The sequence below is a fragment of the Erinaceus europaeus genome, chromosome 8 (assembly GCF_950295315.1).
Source record: "Erinaceus europaeus chromosome 8, mEriEur2.1, whole genome shotgun sequence".
Lineage (NCBI taxonomy): Eukaryota > Metazoa > Chordata > Mammalia > Eulipotyphla > Erinaceidae > Erinaceus > Erinaceus europaeus.
The window spans coordinates 27234315-27256815 of NC_080169.1; the positions used below are offsets into that span (position 1 = coordinate 27234315).

Below are 22501 nucleotides of genomic sequence, written 5' to 3' on the forward strand. Positions count from 1 at the left end.
ACATGGACTTAACATGGTGTATTCCACCAAAGCAAAGGACTCTGGGGAGGGAAGGAGAGAGTTGGTAGGAAGAAAGCTCTGAGGGCCTATTTTATAATGAAATTGTATTCAGATGTCAATGACTGCACTGTAAAAGATTAACCCATCAAAAAAAAAAAAAAAAAAGAATCTCCTTACACAGAACACTCATTCCTTAAATATCCCAAATGCCTTATGCATAGTTTATAGTTTTTTACATTTTTATTTATTTATTAATGAGAAAGGAGGAGAGAGAGAAAGAACCAGACATCACTCTGGTACATGGGCTGCCAGGAATTGAAATTCAGGACCTCATGCTTGAGAGACCAACATTTTATCTACTGTGCTACCTCCTGGACCACTAGTTTATACTTCTCATGAATTTCCTAGTGAGTCATTTCATTTTATGTCCCCTAAAATTAACACCTTTTAATAATTAACACCTTTTAACAGGTGCACTTTAAGTTGTAAGATTTCTCTAATAGCTACAGTTGAGTTACAGTGAGTAAAATTCATAAAGTTTGGTGCTCTCCCAGGTGTCCTGCTTCCTCAGCCACTAACTAGCATTGGATAGCACCGCCATCCCAAAGGAGTCAATTCAATCCTCAATGTTAGCACTCAATACATCTAAAGAAATTCAAATTTAAGCAAAATATAGCTGGCTATCACAGTTGTTAGAAACAAAAAACAAACACTCCCCGAAAGAACTTTTAAAAATTTGTGGAGTGCTTGGATTTGACAAAATCACATGTAAAGGTTGACAGAAAAATGGAACTACAAAAACAAAGTGAAAAGCTTCATTTAAGAGCACAAATTTATTCAACTAGTATTTCTAATTGAAGCTAATGTTAAAAAAATAGAGAGCTGTCATATTTTTTTATTCCCTTTTATTGCCCTTGTTGTTTTATTGTTATAGTGGGATAGGACAGAGAGAAATGGAGAGAGGAGGGGAAGGACAGAGAGGGGGAGAGAAAGTTAGACACCTGCAGACCTGCTTCACCGCTTGTGAAGTGACTCCCCTGCATGTGGGAGCCGGAGGCTCAAACCGGGATCCTTACGCCTGTCCTGTGCTTTGCACCACGTGCGCTTAACCCGCTGTGCTACCGCCTGGCTGTCAAATTTTTAAAGTTAAAAACTGGCAGTTTCAGACTTATTTGAAAGTAAAAGCCTGGAGAAGACCAAGTTTCCCAAGATGATAGCTTCACTAAACTTTTCTTTGTATATATTATAACATAAAATGTATTTGGCAAAACATTCCACTGAAATGAAATGTCCACTGAAATCTACATTTGAAAATCTATATAGAATACTTTCCAGTTTAAAGTGATAGTTACCTATCAAGAACAATGAACCCACCTTCTCTGACCCATCTTGGACAGAGCTAGAAGGAATTATGTTAAGTGAGCTAAGTCAGAAAGATAAAGATGAGTATGGGATGATCCTACTCATCAACAGAAGTTGATTAAGAAGATCTGAAAGGGAAACTAAAAGCAGGATCTGACTAAATTGAAAGTAGGGCACCAAAGTAAAAACCCTGTGGTGAGGGGTAGACATGCAGCTTCCTTGGCCGGTGGGGGGTGGAGGTGGGTGGGTGGGATGGGACACAGTCTTTTGGTGGTGGGAATGGTGTTTATGTACACTCCTAGTAAAGTGTAGTCATATAAATCACTAGTTAATTAATATGAGAGGGGGAAAATTAATTGTATGTCTCAAAAGTTTTTAAAACACACACTTAAGTCTTTTTAATATATAGGCTGTGTATCTGATATGCGGACTCTCTCAAAAACCTAGACCAAGTAGATCAGAAACAACCAGTGGCACAGTTATATAAGATACTAGGTACTATACAGCAAACCCTAACAAAAGGACTTTTCAAAGTTAACCCAATTACCAAATAATGTGATGATAACATTAACTATCCATTGCCTTTTTGAACCCTAAGACAGCAGGAACCTCACATCTCCACTATAGAGCCTATATTTCCCCCAGTCCCGGAACCTTAGGATAGGGCCCACTTTTCTGCATGCCTCTCCCAATCCATATCAAATAATACTGCATCTGCTGATTGCAACTTAATTAACACGATTGCTACCTCAACATGCTTCAGCTCAGACTGTGTCCAGAGACTTCATGTGTGGAATGACAACCCTTCAGCTTCATTACTCGGGTGAGACCTTTCCTTTCACAGTATTCTCTAATTCCATCCCAGGTGGATGACTTTCTAACAAAGTCCCAAAACCTAGATATAGACCAGGTTCTGTGAGAGAGAGCATATGTTCACATGTGTCCATAAACTAGTGCAAAATACATACCTGAAAGCAAAAGTACACTAGAGTTTGCAGTGAGTAACCCCCCCCCCAACACTTCCTCTCCATTATTCCAACCTTTGGGTCCATGATCGCTCAACAATTTGTTTGGCTTTGTATGTTAACTCTCTTTTCAGCCACCAGGTTCCAGATGTCATCAGGATGCCGGCCAGGCTTCCATGGACTGAAGACCCCACCAATGTGTCCTGGAGCTCTGCTTCCCCAGAGACCCACCCTACTAGGGAAAGAGAGAGGCAGACTGGGAGTATGGACCGACCAGTCAATGCCCATGTTCAGCAGGGAAGCAATTACAGAAGCCAGACCTTCCACCTTCTGCAACCCACAATGATCCTGGGTCCAGGCTCCCAGAGGGATAGAGAATGGGAAAGCTATCAGGGGAGGGGATGGGATATGGAGATTGGGTGGTGGGAATTATGTGGAGTTGTATCCCTCCTACCCTATGGTTTTGTTAATCTATCCTTTCTTAAATAAAAAATAAATTAAAAAAAATAAAATGATAGTTACATTAAGTGCAAAAATTTAACTTAATACCAAAGGAGATTTTTTAATCAGTCTTAGGTAACTCATCACAAAACTACTTCTGCCAAAAAGCTCACTTACCTGTGAGCTCCAGCCTGACTCCTGTGCACTGGGAGTGGAGAGCCTCAGTGCTGTCGTGTGTTTTTCTCTCTCTCTCTTTTTGGCTGAAAAGATTGGCTAGGAGTAGTGAAGTCTCAGTAATGGCAAGCAACACCGTCACCTACTTCAACCAACTACCATGTTTTCTATTGCCAATCTAGTTTATTTTCCTTAATTCACACACTCTATATCCAACTCTAAAAAGGAACCTGAGTTCTAAAAAAATCCTATAATCATATACAATTCAGACTGCAGTGTTGTTATACTAAGGCGATACAGGTCTCTCCATCTTTCATGTTATAAGCTGCTAGAATTAGCTATCAATTTGGAACATATTGTTCTTTGCTCTATGTCACACAATAATAGTATTCAAGGCCCTAAGTAACACATTATATAAAAGTACAAGGTACTGCATTATTAAGCACACACACACAAATATGTAATCTGTGTGGGAGCCAGGGCCTCAAACATGTGCAATTTCATCACTTCTGGACTTCCCCCTCTTCCCAGCACTCATGCTGTGCTGGGCTGCACTTTTTGGTTCAGCACAAAACTGTGTTAGATGATCAAATGTAGATGTAAAAACAAATTCTCTTTTCCAGAGTCATATTGCCACTCAAGCAGTCCCCTAAGTAGAAATGCTCAGGTAAGAAGAAAAAGGGAAACAGGTTCAACAGACGAATTCCTGCATGGAATATTCAAAGCAGAAAGCTTCAATACTATATATAATCTTTAGATGGAACCTCCACATAGGGTTGCTAAATGACTTAACAAATGTTAAAAATTTAGACAGTGCAAAAAGATCCTATACTTTGATAAAAGCAACAAATTATATTCTAACTAAAAAGAATAGATTTGTAGGCTTTAACTTAATGCTTTTAACCTGAAAGATCTTCTGGTTCTTAGAAACTTAGGATCATGTAATATGTCCATAGCGATAAAAGAGTACTTCAAATAGATGGGGTGACAACTGACCCTTTTTAAATCTTGTTTTCTTACTGTGAATTTCACTGTGGTAAGTGTAAACACTAGACACAACTGGATATCACTGCTGGTCATTCCTTTCTAGGAAGGATTTTTTTTTAACAGTACAAATTGATTTACCTAAAACAGTTACAAAAAAAAAAAAGCACAGCAAAATAGAGATTATCCTTAGAATTATTAATGCTTTGTTAAAGATCAGGTAGGATTAGAGGGTAAGAAACAGTGTTGGGGGGGGGAAGCACCTGACTAGTTCTAAGGCTTTCGAGCCAATGTAGTTGATTACATATTCAGCCATTACATACCGACGACAGTACATAGGGGATCAGTAATTTATCTACAGAGGACTCCCATGCAAATCAGATCCATCCAGACCCTCCCCCCACCATTGCCATCCTCTATTCCTCAGGGTCCTAAAGCCACCTGGGTGATAACTTTCCCATCCTCCTTGTCCACCTTGCGTGCTATCCATAGATTCTTCCCTCCCCTATGGTGCTGCGTAAGCTGAGAGCAGTCTGCTCTCTGCAGTTGGAACATAAACTGTTTTGGCTAGAGGGATCCTGTGTGTGACTAGAAAGGTTACAGGGGATAGTCTTATTTTAATACTTCAAGTGTGCCATGAGTATTGCCAGTCTCTTCCCCAATACAATCTAGGAAGGATCTCTAATTAAAGCACGTTGGAAGCCATCTGTAAAACTATCAGCAGCAAAAAGTACTGAGATATGGTAATTTATGTCTAAGTTTTTTTTAAAAAAACATAAAATATTATTTCAAATATTGGAGAATGTTTTATAAGTCCTTTCTATAACCAAAGTTTTCTGCTTTCATAAGCCTTTATATGCTTTGGTAATGGTAGAGTGCACACTTATATTTAGTTATTTACTCAGTAGCTGACTGTAGCTTGCCTGCACTCACTTCAATATATGAAGCTGTGTACAAAACCATGAGGTAATCCAGTCTGTCTTTCTCCCCAGGTTTTTCAAATACTCTCAAGCTGTCAGCAAAGTCCTAAATGTTGCTGCAAAGTTTTATTACTTGCCTTTTCTTCTCTCACACTCTCCATTTCAAACATTTCTTTAAACTAAATTGTCAAGAAAGAAATTTGTCAGAGTGGAAAGATAAAGAGATTAGCATGAATTATTTATTGAAATTACTTGTAAAAGCAAATACATCAAAACCATTTCTTGCCTCTTTTCTTCAAATCTCAAAAATAATAACAACCACCACCATCACCCCTCCTACTCTACACGACAGCCGTGAAGGGATGAATTAAGTTTCACCTACCCTTTGTGAGACCATGGTTCATGATCCCTCCCCTGTAACTTGAACATTTTTTTTTCCTCATTTGATACTTTCATATTTATAAATGTGCTACCATCTTCCTCGTCCTCAAGCAGTAATTTTAAACTACCTATTTTAGAACCCTCACATTTCTTCTACCACACCAAGCCTGTTTAAACAGTTCCTTTTTGTCTAAGCCACTGCTAATCTATCTGGATTCCCTAGCTACAGCTCTCCTCTAACTTCAAGAAATTTAGGGATGACCTAACTGAAAAACCAATCATATATGTTCTGTCCTCATCCTGTTGAAGACAGAGCATTATAGCTATTGGTATCCTCCAAGTTTTTATTCTTTTCCTGCATGAGCTCCTCATGTCTAGTGGTCCAAGTAGTTTCTACATGGATATAATTTCCAAAACATAAAGGTTCTTACCTTTCTTTTTCTTTTTTCTTAACATACTTCCTCTAGGAGTCCTACAGATGCTATCTTTTAATTTACCATTTTCAAAAACTGCTCAACCTACTCAAGCCTACTCCTAGTTACTGCAATTCTAGCTCTCATTTTTTATTATGACATCACCATCCACTCATTCTCCAAAGCTTAAAAATCTCAGAATCGTGAGTTTTTCTTCTCCTTAACTTCCAGACATCTAATTCTCCTACAAATCTTTCCATTTTGCTTCGTGAGTGTCTCAATTATCTCTTCATCAAATTTCCTTGAGTTTTAATCTTCTCTTCCCAATTATTTACTTTTTTAAAAAGCCTCTTAACTTACCTCCTAACTCCTAGTCTCTCCCCACCCTAGTGCCTCCTCCATACTCCTGTATATCTGTAAGTATCTTGGTTACAGTTCAGGGCTCAGTCAGAAAGAAACTAGATCTATAGAGATTATTTTTTCTAACAACTTAAGTACTATTACTGTTTTTTTTCTCACAATGTAGTATCTGTGCTTTGAGCACATCTGCATTAATTTAACCACTAATTAACAAAGCAGGCCAAAGCTCAATTTATACTAAGCAGTGTTATAACAGTATCAGCAGAAATAATTGAATGTGTTGCCGCATAATAATCACTAGTAAACAGATGTAACTGTAGGATCACTGCCACATTTATTAAATATCAAAATTTGAATTCTATCGAAACTAGATTTGAGAACACATTTCAATAATTTATTGTCTCCACACATATATGGTACTTACAAAAACAGAACTCATCACAGATCCAATAATGTGCTGGTTCTTATATTTAGTCAAAACGAAAATGATTCAAGGAAAGTAAGTTAAGTAGTCAAAAGTTAACTTAATGATTCCTCCACTATTATCATTTATACCACCATCTCATAGTAGTCATATGATTTTAAGTTCATACTAATTCTCTGCAATATTCTCCAGAGTACCAAAAAGTATCATTGTAAAAATTAAGTTTCCATTTTTTTAAATTTTTGTCCTATTACCCTTCTACTAAACTGTTCACAGACTTCCTACTGCATTTAGAAAAATATCCACCATCTTAGCCATAACCTTCTAGAATCTCCTTATTGGCAACCTGTGAACCTCACTGAATTCATTTTGTACTCACTCCCTCATATTAACTCATTCTAATCACAATGGTCTTTTTCTTGTTTTCCAAATCTATCCAGTTAATTTCCTATCTTTGCCACTTTTCATTTGCTGCTCGAAATGATCTTCCCAGAGAAAAATAAGCATAGTTTTATTCTCTTTAATTTTGTCTCAGTGTAAATGTCACCTCATCAACCTACACTAGCTGCCCTACCTCCTATTAGTTTCACTTTCATCATAGCACCATATGATCACATTGCTACTTGTCTCTCTCTCTCTGGAGATTTACTTACTGTGTCATTTCCTCCAGCTCTAAGATAATGTCTTGACTCACAGTAGCCACTATCAATCAATTAATAAATGCATGCTAATATCTCCCAAAGCTCTACCCTTGAGTTTCATATTCACCGTCTGGTCTACTTCCTGCAAAGAAGTCTCATGAACACAAAATATACTACTGACATGTTCAAAATTTATTGCATTATTTCCTAAATAAAACTTGCCTCCTTTATTTTCTATATCAATTCTGGTCAATCTTCTTTCTCCTTCTATTTAAACTGCTACCATGACCTTTTAATTCATTATCTTGCAAGAATACTATTTTTTGTCTCCGTCTCTACTGTGCCTTAGTTTACACTTTCCCCTCACCCAAATTTCTAAAACCTTACCTAATTCCCTTACATAATTACCTTATCTAATTCCCTTACATAATCTATTCTCAATTATTGGAGTGAATTTTGTAAAATACAAATATAACCATGTTTTTCTCCTAGTTAAAAGCATTCAGTGGTTTCTAATCACCTATTAAGTATGAGTTATTTTTTAAAAGATTATTAAGAGAGAGGAGGAGGAGGAGGAGGAGCAAGGATAGATACAAAGTTTCACTTTGGCATATGCACTGCTGGGTTCAAACCTAGAACCTCATGCTTGATAATCTAATACTTTAAGCACTGTACCACCTTTCATGCTGCAAAATATGAATTCTGTAATGTCCTTAATATAGTATCAGAGTATAATGGCTTAGTTGTTAAAGCATCCTTTTTTGTCTTTTTATTTCTAGCCACATTAGACCACATGTGATATATTGAATTCATTGCTTTCATATTTCTGTAACGTGATTTTAATTGTCTCAGAAGTCTTTCCTGAACCTTATTATTATATTTAAAATATACAGTACTTACTGTGTACTACTTGGTCCTAATTATGTGTGGATTCTGCATTTGTGAATTCACCTACTTGCTAAAATTTATTTTTAACGCCCAAATCAATACTCACAGTACTTTTTGTGGTTATCTGCAGAGAGGTCCAGAGCAGCAACAAACATGCGTAACATGTATTTCCAGCTTAGATCCAACAAGAGGCACTTTGTCTTGTTTCAGCTTTCACACTAGAACTTTCAAGTATCCTTTTCATAGTCTAATGTCATATTACTAAGAGTTTTGCTCTTTATGTTAGTGATTTTACTGTCTAACCAATACCCCAAACATAGTTCTTAATGCTGACTAGTGTTTCTGAGCACAAGGCTGAAGTTATCTTACAGAGAAAGTACATGTAGTACACAGCTTTTTATAAATGTGACTTACAGTGCTATTATTAGCTATCTAATATTAGTAATCAATAATATAAAGGTGTTTTTAAACAGAAAAATATGCATCATACAAGGTTATGCACTGACTGGCTAATTAAAATGCTATTAGCAGTACATGGGAACCTTACCATGTAATTCCTGTAGAAGCAATAATCTAGTATTCACCAGCTGAGTGTTCAGAGAATTCATAGAACACCCCAGGTTCAATCCCTAGCACCATAATAAGCCAAAGTTGAGTAGTGCTCTGGAGAAAAAAAAATCACACAAGGGGCCAAGCAGTGGTGCACCTGGTTAAGCGCACACATTACAGTGCTGAAGGGCCCAGGGTCAAGCCCCTGTCTCTACCTGCAGGGAGAAAAGTTCATGAGTATGAAGCAGGACTGCAGGGGTCTCTCTGTCTCTATCCCTCTACCTCCCTTGCCCCTCTCAATTTCTGTCTCTACCCAAAAATAAATAAATAAAATATTCAAAAAAAAAAAACACAACCAGAATTGACTGTTTTTCATTTCTGTATTTGATTCCAATACAAAATTAGTAAACCGAAAGAAGAAACTGAATCTTATTTACTTTTGAATTCCAATGATATAAGCCAAACATACCTAATATACATACAACAATTGGTTTTACATTTAACTTTTTTTTTTTTCACTAAGGGAGAACTACAGATGGTGGAGTGGTACTATGGTTCTCCCCTCTGTTGGTCTTTCTTTCAAAAAATAGAAAGGTGGGCAGAGGAGGCTGCTCAAAAGTGTCACACAAGTTTTACATGTAACTTAATTATTTTATTATTTATGATTTATTATATGAGAGAAAGTTTCACGAGGCTGAGAATGTCACACGTCAGAGCGCCATTCAGGTACATGTGTTGTTGGGGACTGAAATCAGATCTTCAGGTATGAAAATCCAATGCTCTACCAGTTAAGCTATTCTCCAGACACTACACATAATTTTTAAAAGTACGGTTTTATAGCAAGGCTCAGAAGGTATAGCTTACTCTTTGTAAGCCTGAAGCCCCAGGTTTCATTCCTGGCACCAAATAGGTAAGAGCTCTGCTTTGGTCTCAGTTTATCTCTTTCCCATTTAAAAAAAAAATTAAACACAGGAAGTATATTTTCTTATCATTGTAGTGAGATCTGGCCCATTTGGGCTTTATAGTAAGATCCCCAACGCTTTCCACCCTAGAAAGGCCATGTTCACCTGTAGTTAATTGTATGGACTTATCTCCTATCCCTACAACTTCACCTCTTCTATTGTCAAAGATCATGTTCTTTAAGTATAACCTTAAAAATCACAATAAATGGCATTAAATAATTGCATTTGTTTGTGTGTTGGTCATTCTACATAAATGTCCTTTCTCTCTACCCTACCGCACTAGGGAAAGACAGAAACAGGCTGGGGGTATGGGTCAATCTGCCAATGTCCATGTCCACTGGTGAAGCATTTATAGAAACTAGAACTCCCACCATCAGCAGCCCTAAGAGAATTATGGTCCATGCTCCCAGAGCATAACAAAATAGGGAAAGGGATGGGCTACAGAATTCTGGTGGTGGGAACTGGATGGAATCTTGTATATCAGTATTCAATCACTAATAAAAAATACTTTAAAAAGCTTTTAAAAGTCACAATAAAATGAAAAAACAAGTATAGAGATTTATTTTTCATCAAGTCAGAAGCCCCTAAGATCTAAAATATATTTGCCAAACTTCTACTCAAAGGGGGCAAGAAGATAGCCTAATAGTTATGCAAAAAGTCACAGATTCAATCCCCCTGCACCACCATAGGCCAAAAAAACTGAGCAAAGTAGTATACATTCCTTCTCGCAAAGCCTCACTGAAATGACTGGAAAAAATTAAAATTACATTTTAAAAAGAATAAAGTACTAGTGGTGGGTGGGTGGTGGCACTCCTGGTTAAGTGTACAAGTAAAAAAAAATAAACTGGTTCTTAAAAAATATCCACCTTTCAGGTTAAGGATAAAGCACAGTGATCATCAAATTTGCTTTTCTGAGGCCCAAGCAATCCCAGGTTCAATGCTGGCACTACAATATGCTAGAAATAAGCCATGTTCTGATTCCTCTTTCAAATGAATATATATATATATATATATATATATATATATATATATATATATATATATATATATATTATTTGGGGGATGGGCAATGGAGCACCAGGTAGACACCTGCTACAAAGTGCAAGGAGCAGGGTTCCAGCCCCTTGTCCTCACCTGAGGGGAAAGCTTCACAAGTGGTGAAGAACTGCTGCAGGTGTGTTTGTCTTTCTCTTTCTCCATCTCCCCCTTCTACCTCAGTTTCTCTTTATATCCAATAAATAAGTTTTAAAAAAATGGATAAAATACCAACAATATTGGTGATGAGGTGGAAGAGCAATGAAAGAGAAACATATTAGCAAGTTAGAAGTATTAGGAACTGCTAGGATTTGGAAAGCAAATAAGTGAGGCTTGCACGGCCAGTAGAAAGACACACTCAATAATCTGAAAACTTCCTTATCTACAAAATATCTAGAAATTCTACATGAAATCTCAAAAAGATTCCTCTCAAATACAAAAAAGAAAAAAAATGTCCCCAGAAAATCTCCATAGAGTAACATGAAGGAATAGAAACAAGCTGAGACGCAGCCACTAGGGTCAGGGCTGTTCTGATGCGTCTGTAGATTTCAGGATCTGTAAGGGTAGTCATTTAGACCTTGGTCTGTTTAAGATGCAGAGGAGCAATTTAGACTCCTCCATGGAGAGATGGGGGCAACCTTATAGAACTAACCCAAATCTTGTGAAAGGAAGGAAGGAAGAAAGAAAGAAAGAAGGAAGGAAGGAAGGAAGGAAGGAAGGAAGGAAGGAAGGAGAGAGAGAGAGAAAGGGAGAAAGGGAGGAAGAAAGAAAGAGAGGAAGAAAGGAAGGAAGCCTAGCAAAGATGTACCTGTTGGTCAAGGAGGACAGCAAAATTAGTTTGTCTCATTTTGACCTATTTATCAAGGGGCAATTTATACTACAGAATTTATAATCATAACCACCTCTCAAGGATTTAGGGTTTATTTAAATAAACCTACAGAGTTCAGAAAGTCCCAAGCAGAAAAGTTACAAAAGTGCCAAACATAAGTCTTAGCAAATCTTCCATAGAGGATCATGCTCTGGAACCAGGCTATCTGTTCTGAACCAGGCATAGAATATCTTGAATAAAACTCAGCCACACATAGGCTCACAGTTTAAAAATCGTAAAACACACTAAGAAAAAAAGAAACTGAGAATACAAAGCAGCAACACTGTCATAGGGAAAAACAGGCAAGATTGAATATTTTGTCATCTAAGACATCAAAAGTAAGCACAGTTCTTCTCAATAATTTTCTCTGAGCTTCCCTTGAGAAGTATACACCATTGAAACACTCTTTTACAGTAGAGTCAACAGCTACTGTGTAACACTGAAAAGGTAAATATGTTTTCTAAGACACATGGTATAATTTTAAAGGTTATAACATCCTCACACCTGCAGAAATTGTTCAGCAGGTAAAAAACATGTATGTACCAATGAGACCCAAGGTTTGATCCTGGTTCCACATATAGCAGATACTTACTCCTGTGTCTGTCTAGACTTCTTCATAATATAATTCTCAAAGAGAATAAAAATGCAATATTCTCACTCAGAACTAGCACTGCTTCCTTCCCCAAGGGACATTTAGAAATTCATTAAGACATTCTTGCAGCCACAGTGGCTGTGGTAATGAACAGAGGCACTAAGTAGTGCTTAGGACAATGCTACACGGCTTAGTATAGTGCTCCCAAAAATGTCAATTAACTTGTTCAGCAATATTTGATATAGCTGATCTAGTAAAACCTACCAATGGTTAACTCTGTGAAGTAAAGCCAAGAAGCAAAAATTTACACTTTCATGATACACTTATTCTGTTCTATTTCTGTCAAGCAAATATTTTTGACTAAGGGGCTGGGCAGTGGTGCAGCAGCTTCAGTGCACATAGGACTATATGCAAGGACCCCACAAGGATCTGGCTTGTAACTTGCAAGCAGTGACGCAGATCCACAGATCTATCTTTCTCTCTACCTATCTCTCTCCCCCCCTAGCTCCTGCCCCAATTTCTCTATGTACAGTCAAATTAAAAAAAAGAAAGAAAGAAAAAAAAAAAAAAAAAGAAAGCTATGACCACCAGGAGCAATGGACTCATAGTGCCAGCAAAGAGTCCCAATGATAACCGTGGAGGCAAATAAATAAGTAAATGAATAAATAAATTTTTAATTAAAAATAGTGACAAAGGGGATATCTCAGCGGCATAGTGCAGGGTTTGTACTCATGAGGTCACAAGTTTGGTCCCCAGCCTCACATATGCTAGAATGATTCCCTGGTTGTCATTCTTTCTCTTTCCCTTTCAATAGCTAAATACTTGTTAAAAGCTGTCCTAAGTAACAGGAAGGAGAGTTGTCCCGCTCATTAGTCATCGCAAACCCTTCTCTCCCAGTAAAAAGACTGTTTGAAAGACTGAAGACGATCAAGGTAGTGCATTTGACCACTATGGAATTGCTAGGCTCAGAGAAGTAATCTACTGAAATACTTCAATATTTCTTTTTTTTATTATTTATTTTTATTTATTTATTCCCTTTTGTTGCCCTTGCTGTTTTATTGTTGTAGTTATTATTGATGTTGTTGTTGTTGGATAGGACAGAGAGAAATGGAGAGAGGAGGGGAAGACAGAGAGGGGAAGAGAAAGACAGACACCTGCAGACCTGCTTCACCACCTGTGAAGGGACCTGCCTGCAGGTGGGGAGCCAGGGGCTCGAACCGGGATCCTGATGCCGGTCCTTGAGCTTAGCGCCACCTGCGCTTAACCCGCTGCGCTACAGCCCAACTCCCACTCCAGAATTTAAAAAGGCAAACTAACACCAGCTGGGTGCTCATGCAGTGAGGACCTGGTCCTGATAATTTTCTTGCTTGCTTTTGTTGTTTTGTGGGACAGCAACTTCAATACCAGTGCTTTCCACGACTGACAAGAAACCTAGAAGTCTAGGCTCAAAGCAGTAACTATAATAAAGTGATAGGGTAGGGAGGACTCTGTGGTGCAGTTCAAGAGTAAACTGTAAACGACTGGAAGACTAACAACTAATCTATCAACAAGCCAGATCAGTTTTAGGTTTGATGGAAGGTCAGCTAATGAAACACTTGAACAGAAGGAAATGGAAGATGAAGACCTAGTTGATATGTACTAGAAGCAGACAGGAAGTACATGCTGGAAATATATGCTTACCCAAGAACTGTGCCTCTCAAAAATGACCGAAGTTCAAACACAAACACCCACAACTTTACTACTAAACACATAATCCCCCCTCTTATCCTACAGAGTAGCTACCATATTCAGGCATTCTGGACTTAACTAACATGGCCAGTATGTACAGATCAAAATCAGAAAACTAAGCTGAATTAGGTTTAAAAAAACAAAAAGGGAGTCAGGCAGTAGTGCAGTGGGTTAAGCGCACTTGGCATGAAGCGCAAGGACTGGTGTAAGGATCCCAGTTCAAACCCCCGGCTCCCCACCTGCAGGGGAGTCCCTTCACAGGCGGTGAAGCAGGTCTGCAGGTGTCTGTCTTTCTCTCCCTCTCTCTCTCGCTGTTTTCCCCTCCTCTCTCCATTTCTCTCTCTCTGTCCTATCTAAGAACAACAACAGCAATAACAACAACAATAAAACAACAAGGGCAACAAAAGGGAATAAATAAATTTTTTTTTAAAAAAAAAACTGGTTCTTAAGAAATATATACCTTTCAGGTAGGAGACAGAGCACAGTGATGACCAGATTTGCTTGCCTGGGATCCAAGCAACCCCAGGTTCAATGCTGGCATTATAATATCCCAGAAACGAACCATCATGCTCTGGTTTCCTTCTTTCTTTCCTTCACTCCTCCTTTCTTTCTTTCTTTCTTTCTCTTTCCTTTTCTCTCTTCTCTTTTCTATCTCTTTCTTTTCTTTTTTTTTTTTTTTTACCAGAGAACTGCTCAGCTCTTGCTTATGATGGTTCAGGAGACTGAACCTGGGACTTTAGAGTCTCAAGCCTGCCAGTCACTTTGCCAGTCATTATACTATCTAGCCCCTTCCCCCCACCGCCTTCATGCTCTGATTTCTCTCACACATCCTGATTTTCAAACTTTCCCTTTTTCATATTTTTTTAAACTTCTCTGTCCCTGCCTTCCATAATACCCACAGTTAGTTCAACCATCATTTCTTTTTTTAAAAATTTTTTTATTATCTTTATTTATTTATTGGATAGAGACAGTCAGAAATTGAGATGGAAAGGAGGGACAGAAAGGGTGAGAGAGAGAGAGAGAGAGAGACATCTGAAGCATTGCTTCACCATTTGTGAAGCTTTCCCCCTGCAGGTGGGGACTGGGGGCTCAAACCTGGGTCCTTGCGCATTGTAACATGTGCACTCAATCAGGTGCGCCACCCCCTCGCCCCAATCCATCACTTCTATAAATATCTTCTTCTGTAAAGTTAACCACAGAACATACAGCAATAAATGAAATTTGATTTACTAATTAGTATCTTGATAAGTAGTGGTCTCAAAAGAACTTTCCATCCGTTAATTATATAACAGTCAAATGCAGATGAGAGCAACCTGCTTAACACTAGGAAATACAGTAAATTAAAAATTATAATCAAAATGAACCTTTAAGATCAGCATTTACTTTGGGAAAAGGTGCCTACACTGAAAATCCAAGGGCTGCCTTTTGTTTAAGACTTCCGTGCAAACTTTGCAATACCTATGATTCATTTGATTTGGCCATGGTGAATTTACAATTTCCATATATTCACTTCTCCCTATGTTCTCTGCAATAGCTCTCTCCTTCTCTCTCTCTCTTTCTTTCTTTCTTGAGGGGTTAATGGTTTACACATAGGCAACCTGAGTTAAGTGCTACGAGACACTCCATCTCTTCTAACATATACCATGACCTGTTCTGTTCCTTCCACCTATCTCTTATCCTCCTTCTCCAGAGTCATTTGCTTTGGTGCCATATACCACACTCAGTCCAAGTTTCACTTTATGTTTTTCCTTATTGCCTATGTTTTTTTTCAAAAGTTCCATCAATGAGTGAGATCATTCTGTTACTACTGTCTTTCAATCTTTCACCAGTTCACCTTTAAATTGATACTGCACATCTCTTCCTGCTATTCTCTTCTTCACTGTGATTCATTCAGTATGAGGCTTTCACACAGTATACCAAAATGTAATTTTAATGACAGTTGTGCATTAGAAAAATATATGATTTCCTGTCATCTATGAATATTTAAGTTTCTCTCTCTCTCTCTTTCTCTTTAGGAGTGTACATCAGCACCATTACCACCACCAAAGGGCTATGTCGTCGTCCCCCCCCAACCCCCGCGCTGAATATCTATTCTCACCCTCCACCCAGAGATTTTTACTTTGGTGCCCTACTCCACACTCAGTCAGATCTTGCTTTGAGTTTCCCTTTCTGTTTCTTTTTTTCTGCCTTAAGTTTCTCTTTTAAAATCTAGCTTTTCAGAGCAAACAGAGGTGGCTCAGAAGTAGAACATGGGCGTCGGGTGGTAGCGCAGCGGGTTAAGTGCAAGTGGCGGCAAAGCGCCAAGAACCGGCGTAAGGATCGTAAGGATCCTGGTTTGAGCCCCCGGCTCCCCACCTGCTCGGGAGTAGCTTCACCAGCGGTGAAGCAGGTCTTCAAGTGTCTTTCTCTCCCCCTCTTTCTCCCCGTCCTCTCTCCATTTCTCTCTGTCCTATCCAACGACAACGGCATCAATAACAACAATAACAATAATAACAACAAGGGCAACAAAAATGGGAGAAAAAATAGCCTCCAGGAGCAGTGGATTTGCAGTGCCGGCACAGAGTCCTAGTAATAACCCTGGAGGCAAAAAAAAAAAAAAAAGTAGTAGTAGAACACATACCTTGCATGAGTGGGGCTCTAGGTTATATCTCCAGCACTTCATGACAGAGCAGTGCTTTGTTCTCATTCTCCCTCTCTCTCTCTCTCTCTCACCCTCAAATACAAAGGAAAAGCTAGTTTTCTTTTTTTTTTTTAATTGTTGTAGTATTGTAGTATTGATGTCATTGTTGAAGTCCTGGATGTTAAGACCAGAAACTATCAAATACTTAGAAGAAAATATTGGCGTAACTCTTTCTCATCTAAATCTCAACGACATCTTCAATGATACAGACCCAATTGCAAGGAAGACTGAAACAAAAATAAATCAATGGCATTATATCACATTGAAAAGCTTCTTCACAGCAATAGAAACTGTCACCCAAACAAAGAGACCCTTCACAGAATGGGATATCTTTACATGTCATACATCAGACAAAAGGCTAACCAAAACATATAAAGAGCTCACCAAACTCAGTAACAAAAAAGCAAATGACCCAATTCAAAAGTGGGGAGAGGATATGTATCACTAGAGAGATACAAAAGGCTAACAAACATATGAAAAATTGCTCAAGGTTACTCATTGTCAGAGAAATGCAAATAAAGATGAGATACCACTTCACCCCTGAGAATGTCATACATCAGAAAGGACAACAACAACAAATGCTGAAAGAATGTGGGGACGAAGAACCTCTCCTACACTGTTATAGGAATGTCAATTGATCCAACCCCTGTGAAGAGCAGTCTGAAACTATCACAAGGCTAGAAATGGACCTTCCTTATGACCCAGTAATTCCTCTCCTAGGGATATATCCTAAAGAGTCAAGCACACCCAACCAAAAAAAAGATGTGTTCATAGCAGCACAATTTGTAATAGCCGAAACCTATAAACAACTCAGGTGTCCAACAACAGATGAGTGGCTGAGAAAGTTGTAGTATATATACACAATGGAATACTACTCAGCTACTAAGAATAATGAGTTCACCTTCTTCCACACATCCTGGATAAAGTTAGAAGGAATTATGTTAAGTGAGATAAGACAGAGAAAGAGGAGTATGGGATGATTCCACTCATAAACAGAAGTTGAAAAAGAAGAACAGGAAGGGAAACGCAAAGAAGAGTTTGACTGAGTCTGGAGTACTGCCCCAAATTAAAAAACTCTGGGGGATAGGGGAGGGAGAGCAGACTTTTCAGCTCCACTATAGGGAGTGGAGTTAGGGACACAGAACTTCAGTGGTGGGAATGGTGTTAGTATATACTATTAACTTACAGTCTTATAGGTCATAATTTAATTAATGTAAGGAGAAAAATAGCTTGAAATGTCCTGAGACTTTTAATGTATAGACTTCAGTTCTGAGTGTATATTCCTTCAATCTTAGCACTTAAGGTTTCAAATTAGTAAACTCATTGAATTTTAACATTGGGCTTAAATTGCTAATGCATTTCTAATAATTTTTTTAAAAATATTAAGACCTATAATCTGTAAATAACATTAAATCATAAATCACAGTAAGGTCTTGTGTGGTACAGCAAATCCTAACCATGGAATTTTCAAATTAAACCAAGTTCCCAAATAACTTGGTTGTAATCATCTATTGCCTTCCTAAACTTTAAGACAGCAAGGAACCTTCCCCATTCTCTAAAAAACCGTATTTCTCCCAGTCCTGGAACCTCTGTGGCTTTATTTTCCTTCATGCCTCTCTTCTTCTTCTTCTTCTAGCGTTTGCCCTTCTTCCGTAGGCAGACAACAGCCTCTCTTAATCCATACCATCTGATACTGCATCTGCTTCTTCTTCTAGCGTTTGCCCTTCTTCCGTAGCCAGTCAACAGCGTCAGGTTGAGCCTGATGTAAAGTTTCGAGACCTCCTTTGAATCTGGAGAGGTGGCAGTCGTTGACTATGTGGGTCATAGTCTGTCTGTAGCCGCAGGGGCAGTTCGAGTCGTCTCTGGCTCCCCAGCGATGGAACATAGCGGCGCACCGGCCATGGCCTGTTCGATAGCAATTGAGGAGGGCCCAATCATAACGTGCTAGGTCAAAGCCAGGTTGACACTTGCAGGGGTCTGTGATGAGGTGTTTGCTCTTTACCTCAGCTGACTGCCAACTCTGTTTCCAAGAGTCTGGAACAGAGAAGTTCAGTGTAGGCGTAGGGGACCAGATTGGGTGACGAGACGTCAAGTGTTGGACTGGGTGGGCGAAGATATCCGTGTATATTGGCAGGTCCGGTCGAGCATAGATGTGGGAAATGAACTTAGATGATGCCGCATCCCGACGAATATCTGGCGGGGCGATGTTGCTAAGAACTGGCAGCCATGGAACCGGGGTGGAACGGATGGTTCCAGAAATTATCCTCATGGAGGAATATAATTTGGAATCGACCAAGTGGACATGGGAGCTACGGAACCATACTGGGGCACAGTATTCTGCAGTGGAATAGCATAATGCCAGAGATGGTGATTGTAGTGTGGAAGCGCTCGCGCCCCATGAGGAGCTGGCCAGTCTTGCAATGATGTTATTCCTCGCGCCCACCTTTGCTGCAATTTTTATGAGATGTTCGTGAAATGACAGAGTGCGATTGAGAGTAACGCCAAGACAGACTGGCTGGGCTTCATGCCGGATTCTCGTATCGCCAAGCTGCACATTAAGCTCATGCGAGGCCGAGGCATGGTGTAGATGGAAAACAGATAATACCGTTTTTGTAGTGCTAGGGATTAGTCGCCATTTTTTACAGTAATCAGATATCAGAGACATGTCTTTCGTGAGTGTTTCCTCGAGGATGTCGAACTTGGATGCCTGAGTTGCACAGCAGATGTCATCGGCGTAGATGAACTTCCTTGAAGAAGTTTCTGGGAGGTCATTGATGTAAATATTAAATAGCGTAGGAGCCAGAACAGAGCCCTGGGGGAGGCCACTTGAGACAAGTCTCCATCTGCTAGACTTGTCACCCAGATGTACCCGGAATCTTCTATTTTGGAGAAGAAACGATATAGTGTTGGCCACCCATGGGGGCAGGCATCTTGAGATCTTGACTAGGAGACCATGGTGCCAGACCGTGTCATAGGCTGCTGTGAGATCAACAAAGACAGCACCCGTCTTAAAGTTCTTCTGGAATCCATTTTCAATGTAAGTTGAGAGGGCCAGGACTTGTTCGCAGGTAGATCTTCCTGGGCGGAAACCAGCTTGGGCAGGTGATAGGAATTTCTCTGTAAGAGGAGAAATTCGTGACAGAAGCAGCCTCTCAAGGAGTTTGTAACACACGGAGAGGAGAGAAATTGGCATCTGCTGATCTCAACCAAATCAATACAACCAGTGCCACTTTAGACTGTGTCCAGAGACAGCAGGCCTGGGATGTCAACCCTCCTCCAGCTCTAATACTCTGCCACCAAGTTGCAGATGCTACCATGATGCCAACCTGACTTCCCTGGACAGACTACCTCACCAATGAATCTTGGAACACCACCTCCCTTTAGCCCTAACCTTACTAGGGAAAGATAGAAACAGGCTTTAGATCTTTGGTCCATACTCCTAGAGGGATAAAGAATAGGGAACCTTCCAATGGAGGGGATGGGATATAGAACTCTGGTGGTGGGAACTGTATGGAACTGTACCCCACTATCTCATAATCTTGTCAATCATTATTAAATCACTAAAAAAAAAGTCCTTCCTTACAGATCATTTCTTTTCCTAAATTTCTTTATAACCTGCTGCATATGATAAAACACTATTATATGCTAATTTGCACTGTTTCCTAATTTGTTCACTAATAAATACTAAGTATCTCCTTTGATAATAGAAAAAAAGGCTTGACTGATAGAAAAACATTTTCTTCCATAAAACTATATAAAGTAACTTTTTATTATGTAAAATTCCAGCAGATACATGTATACACAGATTTACTTTTTTTGTGAGAATTTTTACTTGAGTGTAGTAAATCCTAAGTTGCTCATTTTGGAGATATTCTGGGAAAGAAATTTGGAATATGAAAGAGAAGTGCAATAAAGAAACAGTAAGGTGGGAGTAGAATATATCTGCAGCGTACTTCTAAACAGAAGGGAATGAAGTAGAGACAAAATAATTTTTCAGCTTTCAATCTAGAATCAGGATCTGTTGGAAAGAAGAGAAAGATGAGGAGGAAAAGGACAGACAGAGCCAAGTCGGTGTTCCATTATGTTATGTTCTGATGAGTATTGGCGTGAAATTATCATAGGTGGGGATGAACTATAAATACTCACCTGGCTATAGCTGAGTTAAATAAAGGTTACTAAAAGCTCATTTCTTAATCTATCTCTAAATCTATTTCTTATGCTATCTCTAAAACAGTTGGAACCAGAAGTTGAAGTCAGCAACTTCTAAGTGAAACTAAGAAAGCTCTGAATAAGACACTCTACAAAATGCCTCTTAAGATTTCTGATTACTTTCTTTCATCCCTCCTTCATTAAGGAGCCTGAAATTTCTTTCAGAAGAGTAACAGTAAATGTAAACTAACTGCAGTTGCTGGAACTTTCAAAGTGAACTGTGTAAGATGTTGACAATGTGATATACTTTATTTAATGGTTTGATTGGGTGAGCACTGGAAGTTGATAAAGATTTTCAAGATTCATTGAAAAATCTTAGACTCCTTAACTTGGTTCTCTCTGTGGCATCTTAAATTCCCATAAGAAAATTTTCTCTGACTTGGGAGTATTTAAGAATCTCATGTTGTAACCAGGAATCTGACTCAGTCAGTAGCAAATTGTAGGAATTGAATATGTGAAGATCTGAGTTCGGTCTCTGGCACTACACATACCAAAGTGGTTTCTTTTCGCTTTATCTAAATAATTAAATAAGTTGAATATGTTAAGAATGGCAAGAGCAAACAGTGAGTAGTTTGCTTATTTGCTTTCACAAATTGTTTTAAGCTTCTTAAAAACATGGTTTTCTTCCCCACTTTTACTCACTAAAAATACTAGTTCAAAAAAAAAAGGTATATGACTCAATGTATATAAAAACCGTATCATTAATTTTAAAATAGAAATGAATAGCAGGCCAGGTAATAGCACACCGGAAGTGCCCAAGGACCCACACAAGGAACCAGTTTGAGCCCCTATTCCCCTCCTGCAGGGGTGGAGGACAGTTCACTAGCAGTGAAGTAGGTCTGCATGTCTTTCTCTCTGTCTCCTCCTCCCTTCCCTCCCAATTTCTCTGTCCTATTGAATAAATAGGACCTCATTAATGTGTCCCAGAACCACACCTCTCCAGAGCCCTACCCCACTAGGGAAAGACAGAAACAGGCTGGAGGTGTGAATCAACCCGTCATTGTCCATGTTCAGAAGCCAGACCTTCCACCTTCCGCACCCCATAAAGAATTTTGGTTCATACTCTCAGAGAGGGACAAAGAAGGGAAATTTCCAATAGAGGGGATGGGATACAGGACTCTGTTAGGAACTGTGTGGAATTGTAACCCTGGTATCTTAAATCTTGTTAATCATTATTAAATCACTAAAAAAAAAAAAAAAAAAAAAAGCTAAGAAAGCCACCTATGGAGGGGGTGGAATACAGAACTCTAATGGTGGGAATTGTACGGAATTGTATCCCACTTAACCTAAAATCTTGTTAATCATTATTAAATGAATAATAAAAAAATTGAGTATTATATGTTAAGAAAAAAAAAAGAAAAGAAATGAAGGACAACTACCAAATGGTTTCACTCATATATGGAGTCTAGAGAATTGATACTCATGAACTTGCAAAAACAAAAACAAAAAAAAGCAAGCAAACTGAGATTTGTGGAAACTATGGTGGTAATATCTGGGAGGTTGAAGGGAGGGAATATAGAACTCTGTTGTTGAGTATGGTGTGAAACTATGCCCTGGAAACCCTACAATCTTGCATCCCACTATAATCACAAATAAAAATACTAAAAAAAAAGGTTGTGAGACTTTTATAAAATAATTAGATCAGGGATGGGGAGATAGCATAGTGATTATGCAAAAGACTTTCATGCCTGAGGCTCAGAGGTCCAAAGACTATCTCCAGGGTTTCTGTTCCAAGCTAATTTTTCAGAGAGACAGAGAGCCAAAATCAGGGTCAGGGAGAGGAAAAGAAACCACAGCATCAAAGCTTTCTTCAATGCAGTGGGGGCTGGGCTCAAATCTAGGTCATGCACAAGGCAAAACAATGCTTTACTGAGCCTGTTTCAGTCACTTCATTTACACCCACTTGTTTAAAAAAAATTATTATT

The 22501-nt window shown here is 38.8% G+C and overlaps 1 protein-coding gene across 6 annotated transcripts in view; it reads right to left on the bottom strand.

Moving 5' to 3' along the window:
- Positions 1–22501, bottom strand: part of PALS2 (protein associated with LIN7 2, MAGUK p55 family member) — a 103828-nt gene that overhangs the window by 72850 nt on the left and 8477 nt on the right. The window contains exon 1 of one of the 6 annotated variants that reach the window (XM_060196075.1): positions 5659–5740. The exons of 4 other annotated variants lie outside the window; for them this stretch is intronic. In XM_060196075.1, the coding sequence (XP_060052058.1) occupies positions 5659–5683 (25 nt within the window). In that variant the 5' untranslated portion in view covers positions 5684–5740. Of the gene's footprint in view, positions 1–5658; positions 5741–22501 lie in introns of those variants that run through there. One more of the 6 variants, XM_060196074.1, reaches the window with a different exon arrangement.